We start from the raw sequence: 15874 nt of genomic DNA, 5'->3' as shown, positions 1-15874 counted from the left end.
TTTGGGTGCTGTGAGAACTGGGCAGGACACCGGACTCTAGAAGCAGGCGTAAGCAAGAGGCTGGAGAAGCTCAGAGAGCAACCTAGAGAGAAGCACATTGTTCACCGGTGTGGCAGGTGGTACTTTTCCACCGAGATGAATTCCACGAGTGAGAGGTGAGTTATAAGACAAGGCTTAGGCGGGTTATGCCGACCCAACCACATGCCCCAGCAGCTGTGTCCTTTGATCTCGGTGACTCATGGAAATCAGGAGCCAGGCATGGTGTAGCTAGTTTGTGTGCAGGCTGGCGCAGGGAAAGGAACCGCGGATAGAGTTCCTGAGTGAGTGAACAGGTTTCCGTTTGTCTTCAGTCTGGGATCACAGAATGGAGTGGGAAGAGCCCAAGTGTGGTATCAGAGGACCTGGGTTTAAATCCTGGTTCGGCAGTTTTGGGCAAATGTCAAAGCCTCAGTTTCTTCATCTGTAAATCGGAAGTGATAACCCCTGTCCTGCCTAGCCCACAGCTTTGTGGAGATCTCATGAGAATGAGAACATGGAAGGACTTTGAGAGCTGTAAAGCCTTGCCCAGACGTCAGGAATGAAGAATTCTCACTCAAACATTTAACTATCTAAGATCTAAGAACCGTAAAGACGACTCCAAGTACACACAAAATAGAGGTATACGCGAAGTAGAACCTTTGTGTTTGGGAGTTACAGTGGATCGGTTTAGATTTTTAAGGCACACTGTGGAAGACAAAAGGGAGGGACGGAGTCATGAGAACTCGGACAGGTGTCATGAGAGTCATTTGGAAAAGGGGATCCCTGGAGTCCCAGCGATGGAGCAGGAGGGAGGAAGCCTGAGAGCCGTGCATGCAAAAGGACAGGTGACAGCAAACGGACTGGACGTCGGCCTGAAGGACATGAGGACAGAGAGTGGGGAGCCAGCTGGGCGGGTGAGGGCACGAACTAGAAAGCCCGAGGAACTCGGCCTCTTCCGCTCCTCTCTCCAGCTGGGCTCCTGGGCTCAGAGGGACCCGGGCAGTGACGTGGCGGGATGTGGACTTTTAGGAACACCAGTCACAGGATGGAGAGTGGCTTGGAGCAGGGCAATGCTGGATGTAGGAGACCTGGCAGGAGGCTATTGCGAAGCCCAGCTAGAGGTGATGGTGGCCTGGACTAAGCTGGTGGTTGTAGGGATCGAGATGTTTGTGAATTTGGTAGTGACTGGAGAGGTCAAACTGACTGGGCTTGCTGCGGGCGCGAATTGGAGGGGAGGGAGTTGGGGATCACTCTGGGGTCTCTGGCTTAGACCAAAGGTGGACGGAGGCGCCGTTCCCGAGGGGAGGACCCTGGAGGGCGAGCAGGTTGGAGCGGGTGTTCAGGTGGGACGTGCTGGACTGGAGGGCCCATGGGACATCCAAAAGGAGAGGGCCAGGAGGGAAGCCATTGGCTTCATGGTCTGGACCCAGAAGAAAAGTCTGGGCCAGACCCAAGAACTTGGCCCACCTGCGATGTCCGTTGTGGCCTCCAGGCTCCTGACATTTATTTGAAGTCAGCACCCCATGGCCACACGGCCTGCATGCCCCCCTCCCAGGACGTCCTCTCCATCGTGGCCATCTCCCAGGACAGGGGCCAGCTGGTCAGCGCCCTTCTCACAGGGCGGGGCTCAGGCCTGAGCAGCTTGCTCAGATTTGTCTGACCAGTGGGGAGTAGGGGGTCATTGTCTTCTCCAAGGACCACAGACATAGAACCTTATTGAATGTCTCAGTGTAATTTTTGTATGTGAATATGTTTCCTGTTTAGAAAATACAAGTGTTCAAATTCCAGTTCTGCCGCTCTCTAGCTGAGTGACTTTGGGCATTTACTCGTCCTCTCTTTGCCTCAGTTTTCTCATCCATGAAGTGGGAATAATAGTCCCTGCTGCCTAAGCTGTGAAAGGGTTAAGCAAGGTCATAACTATAAAGACTTTTGTTTAATGTCCAACACGTGGCAAACCTTTGCTAAATGATATTATTATTTTTATCTTATTAAGCGGAAAGAAATGAAAACAAATGTCCTTTTAGTGGACAGTTAAGCATGGTAGTGAGTAGAAAAGTGGGCCTTTGCCTTCTTCAATCACCACTTTTTCTCCATCCAGCTCTCTCCAAACTTTTCAGATGTGTGTGGAAAATGCACACCCTCTCACGGAGGGGTCCCACCTGGAACCGACTATGCTTCTCTGTACAGTAAGCTCAGAATGAATGGGCGAGGTCAACGCAAAGGACAATAAACAGAGACCTGTACACAGAGGAAGAAACAGGAGGCTGTGGGAGAAAACGGAATAAAGACAGACCAGACATGAAAGGCCATTTAATACCTCATCTCTGATCCTCAGAGCTCGTTAGTACCTGTGTTTGAATTGTACTGTGGGCCAGGGGCAGCCTCTGTTTGAATCTTTTCTTTTTTTCTTTTTGCATAGTTTATTTTTAAAAACTTTTTAAAGAAAAAAACAAGGTGTAGACAATCAACACAAAAGTATAGCTCAGTGAATACAGGACAAATACGTTTGTAACAATTGCCCAGTTCAAGAAATAGAACTTTGACACACTCCAGTTTCCTTTCTTCTGTTCCAGCCACCTTCCTCCCCCAAAAAGATAATTATTAACATCAGAAACAAAAGAGCATACAGGAGGCCCCGGCTGGGTAATTCAATTGGTTAGAGCATCGTTCCCATAGCCAAGGTTGCAGGTTTGATCCCAGGTCAAGGTGCATATGAGAATCAACCAATGAATGCATAAATAAGTGGAACAACAAAATTGATGTCTCTCTCTCTCTCTCTCTCTCTCTCTCTCTCTCTCTCCCCCTCTCTCCCTCTCCCTCTGCCTCTCCCTTCTTCCCACTCTAAAGTCAATAAATAAAATTTTTGTAAAAAATGTATTTTAAAAAAAAGCATACAGAAAAGGAAATGTAATCATTGTTTACCACCTGGTACAGCCGTGATATTTATATAATCATAATAATTAAAACATTGTATTTGGACTTAGGCATAACTTTTGATAGAGATGTATCACAATTTTTTACCCTGAGAAAATATCACCAGAGACACAAGCCTTTGATCTTGTGGTGCCAGCTGCATTGTGGCGGTGAATATTGGGAAAGAAAAGAATAAAAAATTCTTTTAAATGATTTCTTTCCTGATTACAACAGTGGTACATGTTCATTAAAGAACTTTTGGAAAATAAAAACAAAAAAGTTATAAAAAGAATCTACAATGGCCCTAAAATCCAACCAGGAGACAACCATCTTTATTTTAGTTATGTTCTCTTCCGGGCATTTTTCTATGGCTGTGTGCAGTTTCAGAGTGTTTTATGACATTAAAATATACTCTGTATATGGTTTTTATGCTAATGTTAACACATAACGTTATATCAGGACTTCCCCACATTGTTAGAAACCCTGTGAGCCTCAGACCCCCTGCAGCGGCTGCCGTGGGAGTGAGTCAGGGAGGGGGGCAGGGCCTTGTTTGTAGTGCCCCACAGGTCACCGCAAGCCCACATTTTGAAGTTCACCTTTTATATATTTTATTTGTTCACACCACTGAGGAAGATTTACTTTGTTTTTTCTTCTTAATATATATTTTATTGATTATGCTATTGCAATTGTCCCCTTTTTTCCTCCCCTTTTTTCCCCTCCACCCTGCAGCGCCCCTCCCACCAGCATCAACGCCCCCCACCCTCGCTTAGTTCATGTCCATGGGCTGTACATACAAGGTCTTTGGCTTCTCCATTCCCTATACTATTCTTAACCTCCCCTGTCTATTTTGTATCTACTATTTACGCTGCTTATTCCCTGTACCTTTTCACCCATTCTGCCCCTTCCCCCTCTCCTCTGTTTTACTGTTCATAGTTTTTGATCTTCTTTTTTTTCTTTAGATAAGCCCCTTTAACATTTCATATAAGGGCGTGGTGATGATGAACTCCTTTAACTTGGCCTTATCCAGGAAGCACTTTATCTGCCCTTCTATTCTAAGTGATAGCTTTGCTGGATAAGTAATCTTGGATGTAGGTCCTTGCTTTTCATGACTTTGAAAACTTCTTGTCAGCCCCTTCTTGCCTGCAAGGTTTCTTTTGAGAAATCAGCTGGAAATCCTGTGGGAAGTCCTTTGTAGGTAACTGTCTCCTTTTTTCTTGCTGCTTTTAAGATTCTTTCCTTATCCTTAATCTTGAGTAACGTAATTATGATGTGCCTTGGTATATGCTTCCTTGGATCCAACTTCTTTGGGACTCTGAGCTTCCTGGATCTCCTGGAAGTCTATTTCCTTGGCTAGATTGGGGAAATTCTCCTTCATTATTTTTTCCAGTAAGTTTTCAATTTCTTGCTCTCCTCTTCTCTTTCTGGTACCCCTATGATTCGGATGTTGGATTGTTTACAGTTGTCCCAGAGGTTCCTAAGCCTCTCCTCATTTTTTTTGAATTCTTATTTCTTCATTCTGTTCTGGTTGACTGCTTATCTCTTCCTTCTTCTCCAAATCATTGATTTGAGTCCTAGTTTCCTTCCCTTTACTGTTGGTTCCCTGTATATATATATTTTTAATTTTACTTTGCAGAGTGTATCTACCTATCTCTTTGAACCTTTTCTGAGGATCCAGTGAACCCTGGGGAATGAGAACACTGTGCAAACTGTAAATTACCGTGCTATCCCCATCGCGCCTGTAGCTTGGCACAAGGGGAGAACCCGCGGCTCAGCCCCATGGAGAGCTCTGTTCCCGAGCTGGTTGACCTGATTCTGTCTCTCTTAGATGGTTAATCAGCTGTTCACTGGTGGAGCCAGGGCACCCAACCAGGGTGTCCAGCTCCTTGGTACAGTAGCTCCTAGGTCTCTTGATAATGTCAGTGTCCCCCCAGGGGAGTCCCCCACTAGGTCTGCTGGGGACCAGGCTGCTGCTTGGAGTCCTCGTTCCCACCTTGTGAAACAGTGTATGTGGGAGGCAGCTATAGGGATGGCGGAAGCCGGCCGAGAACCAGCATGCGTGGTACGTTTCAGTTTACAAACACCATTCCTATCCATTCTTTAACGACCTAGGGAAGTGATGGCATCACGCCCATTCCACAGAGGAAGCAACCAAGGCTCAGAAGCAGAAATGATTCACCCAAGGCCTCAAGGCCCCGCACTGCAAATGCCACACTTTTCCCTCCAGGCAGGTCCGAGGGCCCACACAAGCATGAAAACACCCAATGCCCATCGTCTGAAGGAGGGTCTGACCCAGAGCTGACCTTGCCTGGCTGCACAGCAAGGTCAAAACGAATAGAAGAGGTTGAGGCAAAGAAGAGAACAGAGATTTGGACACAGAGAAAAGAGAGTCTCGGGAAGAAAATGGAATAAAAAGAGGGCGTCTACGTTTCTTTCATTATAGAACTGTCCCCTGATTCTCAGAGAGTTACAGAAAGTGACAGGCAGAGAGAAACCAGCAGGCAATTAGAGAGAGAGGCAGGCAGAAGGGTACAGATGACACTCTGGGAAGGCTGTCAGAGGCAGGCCTGAGGGCAATAGAGGGACCGGGAAGAAAACAGAAGAGACCGGCAGCAAGGTGGCAGGCAGCCTGTGTGGGTTTTATAATAATCATGGAACTGATTTTATTTTATTTTTAAAATGTCAACTTTTCATTATGAAAGTGTGCAAGCTTATATAAAAGAAGAGAGACTAGTATGAAGCGCCCCCACATCCCCATCACCCGGCTCCCACAACTGCCAACACAAGGCAGGCTTGTTTTGTTGATACTCCCACCTACCCACCCTCTCCAGACAGCCCGTCATTTCATCATGGGTTTCACTTGTGAAAAGAAGTTTGCCTTCCCGTGGAATTCCTAGGCCTTGCACAAATGACTTGGCACGCAGATTTACTCTTAAATCTTCACAAGTTCCTGCAATTCTTGTCTTTGTTCCAAGAGACACAAGACCTTGTGTCTTTGTCCAAGAGACCAGAGATCTCAGGCTGCCGTGGCCATAGGAACAGAAAACTATGTTGAAGAGCCATAGAATGTGCAGTGGGGAATTACCTATATGATCTCCCACATTGCCAGAGTCTCAGTCTCGGCTCCCCTACCCACTAGCTGGGGAAGCTTGGATAAGTTTCCTGATCTTCTGGTGCCTCAGTTTCCTCACTTGTGAAACAGGATGATAATAATAGTACCTCTCTCACAGGGCTGCTGTGAGGATGAACTTAACTAATAAAAGTGTAACCCTTAACAGAGAGCTTAGTGCACAGTAGGTCCTTGTGGGATGTCAGGTTTCTGTCCATCTATTTAGGGAATATTAGTGAGCACCTGCTATTGCCACATGGCGGCCCAGGAGCTGGGCACACGGAGGCGAATGCCCCCAAGGAGCTCCCTATCCAGTGGGGACACAGACTCATAAAAAGACATTCCTAAAGGATGGGCTGGCTGCTGTGACAGTGGGTTAAGTCCCAAGCAGTCCCAGCTTCTCAATTTGCAAGCAACTGAGCTGAAACCCACGGGTGCCCTGAGCCTAAGGAGCCAGGGTACATAGCAGCAGAGCTGGGGCGGACCCGGCTGTTTCTCCTGGCTCGGCCTCTCTTCACAAGGGCCGAGGAGGAGGCCGGCAGCAGGAGGGCAGCAGGGCGCTTCGGGGCCAGCGTGTCATGCTTTGGGCCACCCTGCCAGCATCAAGCCTGGTCACGGGGCCAGGTTGGGGCAGCTGCTCTGGCTACTGGTTAATCAGGTGAAGGACTTCAGTCACTGTGGGGTCAGGGGTACCAGGGTAGGGGAGCCCCTGATACCCCCACATCTAGCAGGAGGCCAGGCATACAGGCCGGCTGCCCTTGGTATGCGCTTGATTGAGGCCGGAGTATTGGCACTCAGCCTGGAGAATGGCTGACCCTGGACACTCCAGGGGCTGTGGAGCAGACAGGGTCTGGGATCTGAGGAGGTAGAAACACAGACAGTCAGAGTTCCCTTTCAGTCCACCTGAAGGGAAGTCCTCTTTTGATCAGAGCTATTCAAAAGCAGGTAGGGGATAAGGAAGAAGATCAATACTCACTGATCAATGAGACTGTTTTTTAGGGGAAAAGAAAGTAAAATGATCTCTTGTTCCACCACTGTTTACAAACCTGGGGTTATATTGTTTTATAATTTTTTTTTTCACTTAACAGCATATCAAGAATACACATGCAAGGCATCACCACTGGAAAGCGGACCTTCCACATTTGAGGGGGCCGGTTTGCGGCTGCCTTGCAGATGTTGTCCCTTCCACAGACCTGCCCCACTAGGTGGCAGTATGAGTCTCAGAGACCCCGAAAATGATCTCCGCGGCTTCGTAACAGGTTGGCTTCCGTGCACACTTCATCCGTTCACTGCATTGGCCGCAGGAGTGGAAGCATAGCCCAGGGGCATCCGCCTCCGCCCCGCCTTCCTTGAGCTCACCTCTTTCCCGCTGCTGCAGACTAATTCTGGCTCAGCCCCTCGGAGCAGGAGACGGGCTCAGCAGCGACTCTCTGAAGGCAGGGTCTCCCATCCAAAAAGTCCAATGCTGACGTGAGAAGTTCCCTTTCCTTTTTAAAATGGATATCCTTTCCTTTATTGATTAAATGAAGAAAATAAGTTTAATCTGATCCAGTTTTTGCTTAAAACTCTAAGTCATAAGCGCACATGCTTAAAACTATATAATTATGGGAGGAGAAAAAGCCTTTATTTACTGCTTTATACATTTGTAAATATTTTGAATGTTTTACAACGAGCATAAATTACATTTAAAACGTTATACACACATATGAGGAAGAGATTGAGAGAGAATCTTGGCATTCTAGTATCAATATATATCTTCAGACACCTCTCTGATTTCCTTAACTTACATTTTTTAGAAGTAGATTTCCTGGAAATGGAATTGCTATATTTTAAAAGTTCTTGGTGTATATATTACAGAATTAATCCTCAGAATGACTATACCAATTTATACTCTGATGATCAATAAATGAATGCCAATTTGTCTTAACCTTCAGTAATGCGGGGTAGCATTTTCAATAATTCCTAATTTAATAGATAAGACATTTCATCTTAATTTCTACTTGTATTACTACCTGAAAATTTAAGAATTTATTGGATGTTTATATTCCTTAGTTTGTGGCTTATTCTTTGGACATTTTTGTTCCTGCGATGCTCCTCCTTCAGTCTTTATCTATTTCTTTCTCTCCTGTGCTTTGGTGAAGCAATTGAGTCTTCTTTCATGTACACTTTACAGTTTTAAATATATGACTTTACATTCTATTTATATTCTTACAGTAATTAACTGTGGATTTTTAATACACTTGCTTAGATTTCTATTTTCCTCATGATGTCCAGAAAGAGAAGACAGGTTCCGGCATCTCCTCCTGAACTCGGCGAGCACTGGCCCTTGTTCCACTTCCTTCTGCGTCCGCCCCTGCTCTCCCTGCCTCTCCCTCCCCCCAAGTGGGATGTTGCCTGGTATTTGACCTCTAAATGGGCACTTCAAACATTTGGTTTCATCATAATTCCTTATCTAGATATTTAACAATGTATTTTATTAATTTCTCTGTTCATTGCTGCTTTTGAATTCTTCTCTGTCTAGATTAATTTTTCATGTTACTTGAAAATTTCCTCCAAGATTTGTTTCAGAGAAGGTCTTTTGAGTATTTGTGTTTCTGAAAATGGCATATATATATATATAAATTTATTTATAGAATAAATTTACATTATAAACAATATAAATAAATATAAATATATACATATTTCTATGTAAATATATTATTATATAATTTATATAGATGTAAGTTTATATGGTAAATTTATTTATTACACATAAATATATATTTAAAATTTTGTGCTCTGTATTAACAGTGAGTTTTGCTAATGTCTTTGCCTGCCGTTCCTTTTTTGTATCCCTCTACTTCCCTATAGAGAATTCCCTCTATTTTGTATTAACCTTACTTCCTCAGGAGGAAGTTCCCCCACCTGTGGAATTTCTGGCTCCCTTCTGTGTACTCTCTCCTCAGCTGCTTCATGGTTCCTGGTTGTGTGCTGGTCTTTGTGATGGAGCTTTCCCCTGGGACATTAGCTTTGGGAGGGGTGGCGGCTGCTGCCAGGACTAAGGCCTCTTTCTGGGCAGCGAGGTGGGGGTGGGATGTACTCCCGAATGGGGTGCCTCAGGAGCTGGCCTGCTGGAGGCCGGAACTGTTGGTGCCTCCCAGGTGCCACCTGTGATCTGGGCACTGCCCCTCTCTGAGTGACCCGTCTGTGCTATTCCCGGAGATACCAACTCCACTGCCCCAGCTGGTCAGCAGGGCTGGGAGGACACTTGGGTACCTGAGGACCCCCCAGTTCGTCATGCTGTGCTCTGCCGGCAGCCCATTCTGCACCAGCCCCTTGCAGTCTGGGTGAGGAGTATTTCTTGAGTGGTCCTGCAGCCTGTAGCCTGATGCTTCTGTAACCAAGTGGTTGGCTGATGCTTTTTTCCGTTGATCTAGCCCTTGTCTCTCTCCATTGTTCAGGGTCTTCTAGTAGTTTCTCTGTCCCTGATAGATTTCCAGCTTACTTTCAAATGTGGCCACATTTTCTTTCTTTTAAAAAAAATAACATCCAATGCTTTTTGTATGGCATGGGGGGCGCTATATGTTGCTCACTGGACCTTCCTAAAAGCCAAAGTCTGAGCTTTATAGTTCCATCACATTGCTGACAATTTAAGCTCCCCACACCCCCTCCACTTGTAGGATGTTTCAGACTCATGGTTAGACATAGCTGGAGGGCACTTGAATTTTAAAGAATTATGGGGGAATGTGTCATGCTCTTGGGCTCCTGAGCAGAGCGCTCTCCCCTGAGACTTCTGAGGGAGAGGTAAGAGCTGGCCAGGGAAGAAAGCACGGGATACAGCTACAGGGATGCTGCTGGCGTAGGGCACCAAGTGAGCAAAGATCCGGAGGAGGGAGAGCGTGCAGGGACGGTGTGCTGCAAGTCAGAGTGGCAGGAGCAGAGTGTGGTGGGAGCCTCAGAAAGGAGGAGGTCCTTTAAAGAGAAGTCACAAAACTGCTGTCACATGAGACGCCGGCAACCCTGTCCTGCAGACTCTGAAGCCTGGAGAGGACGAAGCCCACCCTCCATTGCCCAGATAAGCACTGTCGTGCCCCACGGGCCCAGCAGTGGATCAGCAGCGAGCTGATGCTTCTCGACCTGTGGTTATGGAAAACCGTGTCCAAGTGCTGATTTCCTGTGAAAGTTACAGAAACTTAAAGTCCAGGGCTCCTCAGTTGCACCAGACCTTTCCAAGGCTCTGGGAGGGTGCACCTTAGTTAAGTGTTTACATGATGGTGTGTTTTCCTTAAAATATGAAAAAAAGTGTGTAGTTTCATTTGAAAAGGATGTCCAAATTATTTAAGCTGTGGGCCCCACAGAGCCTGAATCTGTCCCTGACTGTGTCATCAAGGAAGGAAGGCATTAGATCCAGCCAGCGGGGCAGTTGGGTAGATAATCAGGCTGGGGAAAGAATCAGAAAGGTTAATCCCCATAGGGAAGGTACATCACAGGTGAGCAGTACGGGCTCTGAGGAAACAAAATGTAAAAAGATCAGATGATTGCAGTGGGCTACAAGCCAAATTCCTGACAGAGATGGTCAAGATTGAAGGGTCCATGACTGCCGCAGTGACTGATCATGTGAATGTGTTTTTTGGCTGTTTTCCAGGGAAAGGCAGCTAAATGGCACCTGTGCTGGCTCAGTGGACATGGAACTCTTCCTCCATTACTCCCTCATCCCTTCAGTAAGTAAAGGCAGGGGTCAGGGGGAAGGGGGACTGGGCTGCTCCCAGACACAGGCTCCCAAAGGGGCCTGAATAGGTCAGCAGAGAGAAATCAGCTATATTTCCTCGACTTGCTCTCCTATATTATACACTAAAAACACAGGTGGAAGAAGTCTTTTAAGGGCCATAAAGTCAGGGACACTGACTTTTAGGGGAAGCAAGAACAAGCTGAGTTCTGTTGAAAGATGCAGTAAAGAGCGTTTCAGGCAGAGGGCAGAGCACATGCAATGTGTGTAAGTGTGTGGCAGGGGTGGGGGCAGCAGGGTGGAGATTGGAGAGCACGAATAACCGAGAGGGACAGCTTGGCCGGAGCGAACTGAGGTGAAGTCATCTGTCCGAGGAGGTGGGCAGGGCCAGGCTCAGTGGAGCACCGTGAGGCTCAGTGCAAAGGAGTTTTTATTCTAAGCACAATGGGAAGTGTTTCTAGCGTGAGGGTGGCGTGATCAGATTTATGTTTAAAAATGATCACTCTGGTTGCCATGTGAGGATCAGGTTGGAGGTAGGCAAGAGAGGAGGCAGGAAGACCAGTTAGGAGATGGTTTTAGTGGCCCAGGTGAGTGAGAGGCAGTTTTAGTTCATCCTAGATGACGGTGGTCAACTCAAGATGTTTGGGAGTAAAAACAATAGGTCTTGATAATGGGTTGGATAGAGAGGTTAAGGAGAGGGAGATGTTGAGGATGACTCTGGTTTCTGACTTGCACAGCTGGGAGGACAGTTGTAGCTGCCATTCCCTACTTAAGGACGATTAGAAGAGACCCAGGTTTGGGGTAAATGAAGGAATAGGGCAGGGAGGAAAATCATGAGTTTCAGATATACTGAATTCAAGAAGCTTTCAATACATCAAAAACAAATGCCAACTATGGATTTGGATGAACAGTTACGGAGCTCAAGGTCAAGGCCTGGGTTCAAGATCAAGTTTGTGAGTTTTCTGTGCATTGGTGGCTTTTGAAAGCACAGACATGGATCAGATTGCTGAGGGGGAGAGGATCAGGTAATGAGACAAGTGGTCCTTGGGCTGAACTAGGAGGAACGCCAGGTCTCATGGTTGGGTAAAGAATGGTCTAACAAAGGAGACTGAGAAGTAATCGAGAAAACCCAGAAAAGCATGGGAGGCTAGAGAAGAGTGTCTCTAAGAGAAGGAGGTGGTCAACACTGGGAAATGCTGCTGAAGGGTCAAGCCAGGTTTGAACTTCAAGTTTACATTGGATGGAGCAACAAGATGGTAGGTAGTGACTTTGGCCAGAGTTGTGTCCAAGGACTGATGGGGTGGAAGCCAGGTTAGAGGCTCACAGAACAAGTGAGACGTAAAGAAACGGAGTCAGCAAGTCGAGATGGGTCTCAAGAAGTCTCTAGAAAAGGGGGAGAGAAAAGGACCTCAAGTATGTGAGAAAATGAATCCACAGGGAAAAAAAGCAAAGAAGGATTTGCAACCCAACAGTTATTGTCCCCTTTTTACAGGAAACTGAGAGTCAAAGAAGTCTCTTCCCAGCCAGTGTGTGGGAGACTAGATTTGAACTCATGTCTGTTCAGGGCAACCCAAAGGAGCACTCATCATAAAACGTTCTGGAAGCTCCAGGGTGCGGGCTGCCACCTCCACGCCTCTGGCGTTGGAGGAGTACACCCCTTCTGAGCGCTCTGCTCCCCGACGCGTTCTCTTTCAGAGCAGGCACCAAGTCCGCGCAGAGGATGGATATTCCCACTGACCCTCTCATCTTTTCTTCTGGTAGCTTTGCATCATTTTGATCTTGTCCTTTCTCCAAAGACGACAGCACTGTAGACAGAGAGATGACACTTCCTACCTCCTGGGGAACCACTTTGGAATTGTCATGTGAGTTGAGCCAGGGCTGATCACTGCAGCTTGTAGTACCAGAGATTGGGGCCAGCACCAGTGGTCAGGCCGGGATAACTCCCAGCTACCACCCCCACCCGCCTCTGCCTCACTGTGGACAGCCCTGCCCCTCCCTGCCCCAACCCAAACCAAACTCTGACAGTTCAGGACTGGTTTTCAAGCCATTGTACCCTAGGCACCCATGGCAGCTCACATGTGCTTAACACATCTCAACAAGGAGGCTCAGATCACAATGGGAAGGGCCTTCCCACATCAGGACTATGGCTGCCTCAGGAAGCACAGGAAGAGAGTTCCCTGTCCCTGACGGCAGCGAGCCTTCATGTTGGAATGGTACCGTGAGTCACATGCCAGGAAAGCATTGGACCAGGGAACTTTCAGGGCCTTCCTAGCTCTGCCATTCTGAGGCTATGCACCCCTCACCCCATTTTCCCTTAATATCTAATCATTCATATCTCTTCATAATTATCATTAATATTTATTAATATTTCTAATAATTATAATAAATCACTTAACATTTATTGCACAGTGATATGACCCAGGCAGTGAACCGTTTGCTTTGCCTACATTACTTTGATGAACCCTCTTGCCAACCCAGCATGGTAGAGGTTGTTATCCTCATGTAATGGATGAGCAAACTTAGGCTCAGAGAAGTTAAGTGACTTGCCCAAGACCACACAGTGCAATAAGTGTCAGGAGCTTTCACCCAGGTTTGGTTGATACTTGCTCTGATTCCCCCAGTGTCTTAACCTAAGCAGGCTCAAGCACACGGGCATGCCGAGACCTCAGCATTGGCCTCTGGAGAAGTAAGAGGAGGGCAGGATGTCAGGACCGGGGCTAGAGGTGGCCTGGACTTCCAGGCGAGGGAAACCCAACTGCCGTGTCCAAGGACTGGGAGGCCAGCACTGAGTGGCAGACTTGGTCTGGATACCACCCATTGGCGCGGTCAGCCCCTCCCAGGATGCCAGGTCTAAGCCACATGGGTTGGGGAACAGAGAAAGTCTGAGGCTGGTAGATCCTCAGACTCTGCCCTGAACATTTGGCCTGTAGGGCCTGGTGCCTGACTTTTTAAGAAGTAGGTGCTCAATATGGGTCACATTAAACAGCTTTGAATTAAATTGACAATGGCATAATTCACTTACTCTGTGCTCATCAAAACCTCTGATTTTCTGAGTGGTTCTGGCTCACTGTCTTTGCTTATTAGTCAGCCCTCCTGTGCGTGCGGCTTTCCACAGTTTATAAAGCAGTTCTTCATTTGCAGTCCAGAATGGCTCTGTGGTTGGGCAGAGCAGGGGTTTCCCTCTCTGCTTTAAAGATAGGGAAACTGAGTCTCACAGAGCGCTCAAGTACTGCAGGTGAGACTGATTAGAATCCAACTCAGTTTAACAGAGTGCGTGTCTGTGGATGTGCAGTGCACCTACTGTTTTCAAGGTCCTGTGCTAGGTCCCTACCCCAGAGGAGTTCATGGTTTATGGAACAGGTGACAACACTAAGGAATGTGTGGGAAACATGGACATGAACTTAGGGGACACTGAGCGGACACTGATGGGACAGCCGCGAGGTGTGCCTGACTGGGAGTGGGAGGTCAGGGAGGCTTCAGAGAAGAGATGCTCCTGAGCTGATCCTTGAAGGTGACGAGGAGAGAGGCAAAGGGCACAGGAAACTGAGATTGCTCTCGGCCCCACGCTGAGTTTTCATTTAGGCCGCTGCTTCGGGTGGCGCTTTGCGGGGAAAGCCTTCTCTCTTTTCCCGAATGCAATTGCTTACTCCGATGCAGACAAATCTCTCTTGATGAGAAGAAACAGATATCCATCCAGTAAAGCTTGTTTACATAAAAGGAAAAGACAGATTTTTAAAATAAAGTGTCGAGATCTCACAGAAACTGCAAGGCCAGACTCGTGGGAACTGGGGCTTTGAAATGGGCATCTCTGGGAGACTGATCCTCTCTGTTTCCTCCTCTCTGTGCCACTGGGGCTCCCTCAGCACCATTTTACCATTTCGTCTCTGTCACCTGACTTAAGACCTCCACTTCTATAAAGCCTCAGCTTGCCTCTAACACTGATTCTGGTCCAAACTTGGCGTGACTTTCTAGAACAGAATATTAACAGCGGATTGGCTCAAGTCCTCAGGGCCACGAGTCCAAAATGTAAGACCAGACATCTGACTGGTTCATCTAAAGTCAATTGGTCACCCACAGGCCAGTCAGCTGTGGCCAGGAAGGTGTGATTGCATGGAACTAGCACAGCCAATGATACCCAGGCCTTCCCAGGAATGTTGGAAAGAACTCTCATAGACCCTGGCTGGGTGCAGGGCAAGCTCTCCCATGCCTGTCTCGGACATTCTCTTTGTTTTGGTCTTTCCAGTCATACCACCCATGTCTATCATAGATGAAACTCATCCCCTTTTGCTTGTTGGTATGGCTACTGGTGTCCTTGTTTGTGTCCTCTTAGACTTGAAGCATCTCAATGGAAAGAATTTTGTCTTCCTCACTTCAGTGTCCTGAATCAAAGCCTAGCTCCAGCATTGGCGCACAGGGCCTAAGAAAATGTCAGTTGAAACAAATAGTTCACTCCCCAATCATTCACCCCCAGGGTGGGTTTGGTACTCTGGGGATGTCTCAGAGCCACGTTCTGGCCTCATGTGCTGTTTCTCTCGTTCACAGACCTCTGGACTTCGTGGGCACTTTTAGTAACCGATGGTCCTATGGGATCGCCTTTGGGGCCACAGCCAATAAGGTCATGTTCTTGTTCTCAGAAGGCTACCAGCCCCTGCAGGTCCCGCAGTGGGCCCAAGGTACCAGGGCCAACTCATTACTGCTGGGAATTTAACTGTGGAAATTCTTGCTCTCAGAGACAGCATGGCAGGAGTTCTCTGGGATCGGGGGTAAGCTTGGTGAGCTCAGTGTTCTTCTCAGCCTGTTACTTGTTCAACATCAAAGCTTGTTTGTGGGGACTTTCTGCCAGTTAGATTCAGAGGTCCTTTAGACATAGTAGGGCAAAGGCTCAGAAAGTATTTTCACCACCTAAAAATCATTTGTGCGTCATAGCGATGGCTGATACTCCCTCAAAGAACACATCTTCTTTGGCCATGGATCTGGGGCCTCTTCATCCTCCATGCCTCATGCTTTCTTTTCCCTGAAGTAGAAACTTTAATCTACAGCTTCAACTATCCCTAATATAACAACTTCACAACCTCTCTGTCTAACCAGTTTTCCCTCAGTGATTCTTGTGTGTTTTTTTATGTGGTCTGTTT

General features: G+C 47.2%; 1 protein-coding gene across 5 annotated transcripts in view; it reads left to right on the top strand.

The window, feature by feature from the left end:
- The window catches only part of LOC129079678 (stimulated by retinoic acid gene 6 protein-like), a 34266-nt gene continuing 18392 nt past the window's right edge, over positions 1-15874 (top strand). The window contains exons 1-5 of one of the 5 annotated variants that reach the window (XM_054584960.1): positions 1-155; positions 7126-7296; positions 10662-10737; positions 12539-12604; positions 15285-15415. In XM_054584960.1, the coding sequence (XP_054440935.1) occupies positions 10676-10737; positions 12539-12604; positions 15285-15415 (259 nt within the window). In that variant the 5' untranslated portion in view covers positions 1-155; positions 7126-7296; positions 10662-10675. Of the gene's footprint in view, positions 156-617; positions 658-7125; positions 7297-10661; positions 10738-12503; positions 12605-15284; positions 15416-15874 lie in introns of those variants that run through there. The other 4 variants (XM_054584958.1, XM_054584959.1, XM_054584957.1 and 1 more) reach the window with 4 other exon arrangements.

This window comes from Pteronotus mesoamericanus, unplaced genomic scaffold (assembly GCF_021234165.1).
Source record: "Pteronotus mesoamericanus isolate MK-2021 breed Mesoamerican mustached bat unplaced genomic scaffold, CSHL_Meso_final contig_78, whole genome shotgun sequence".
NCBI lineage: Eukaryota > Metazoa > Chordata > Mammalia > Chiroptera > Mormoopidae > Pteronotus > Pteronotus mesoamericanus.
The sequence above is the reverse complement of the archived record's forward strand: the minus strand, read 5'-3'. Positions and strand labels throughout refer to the sequence as shown.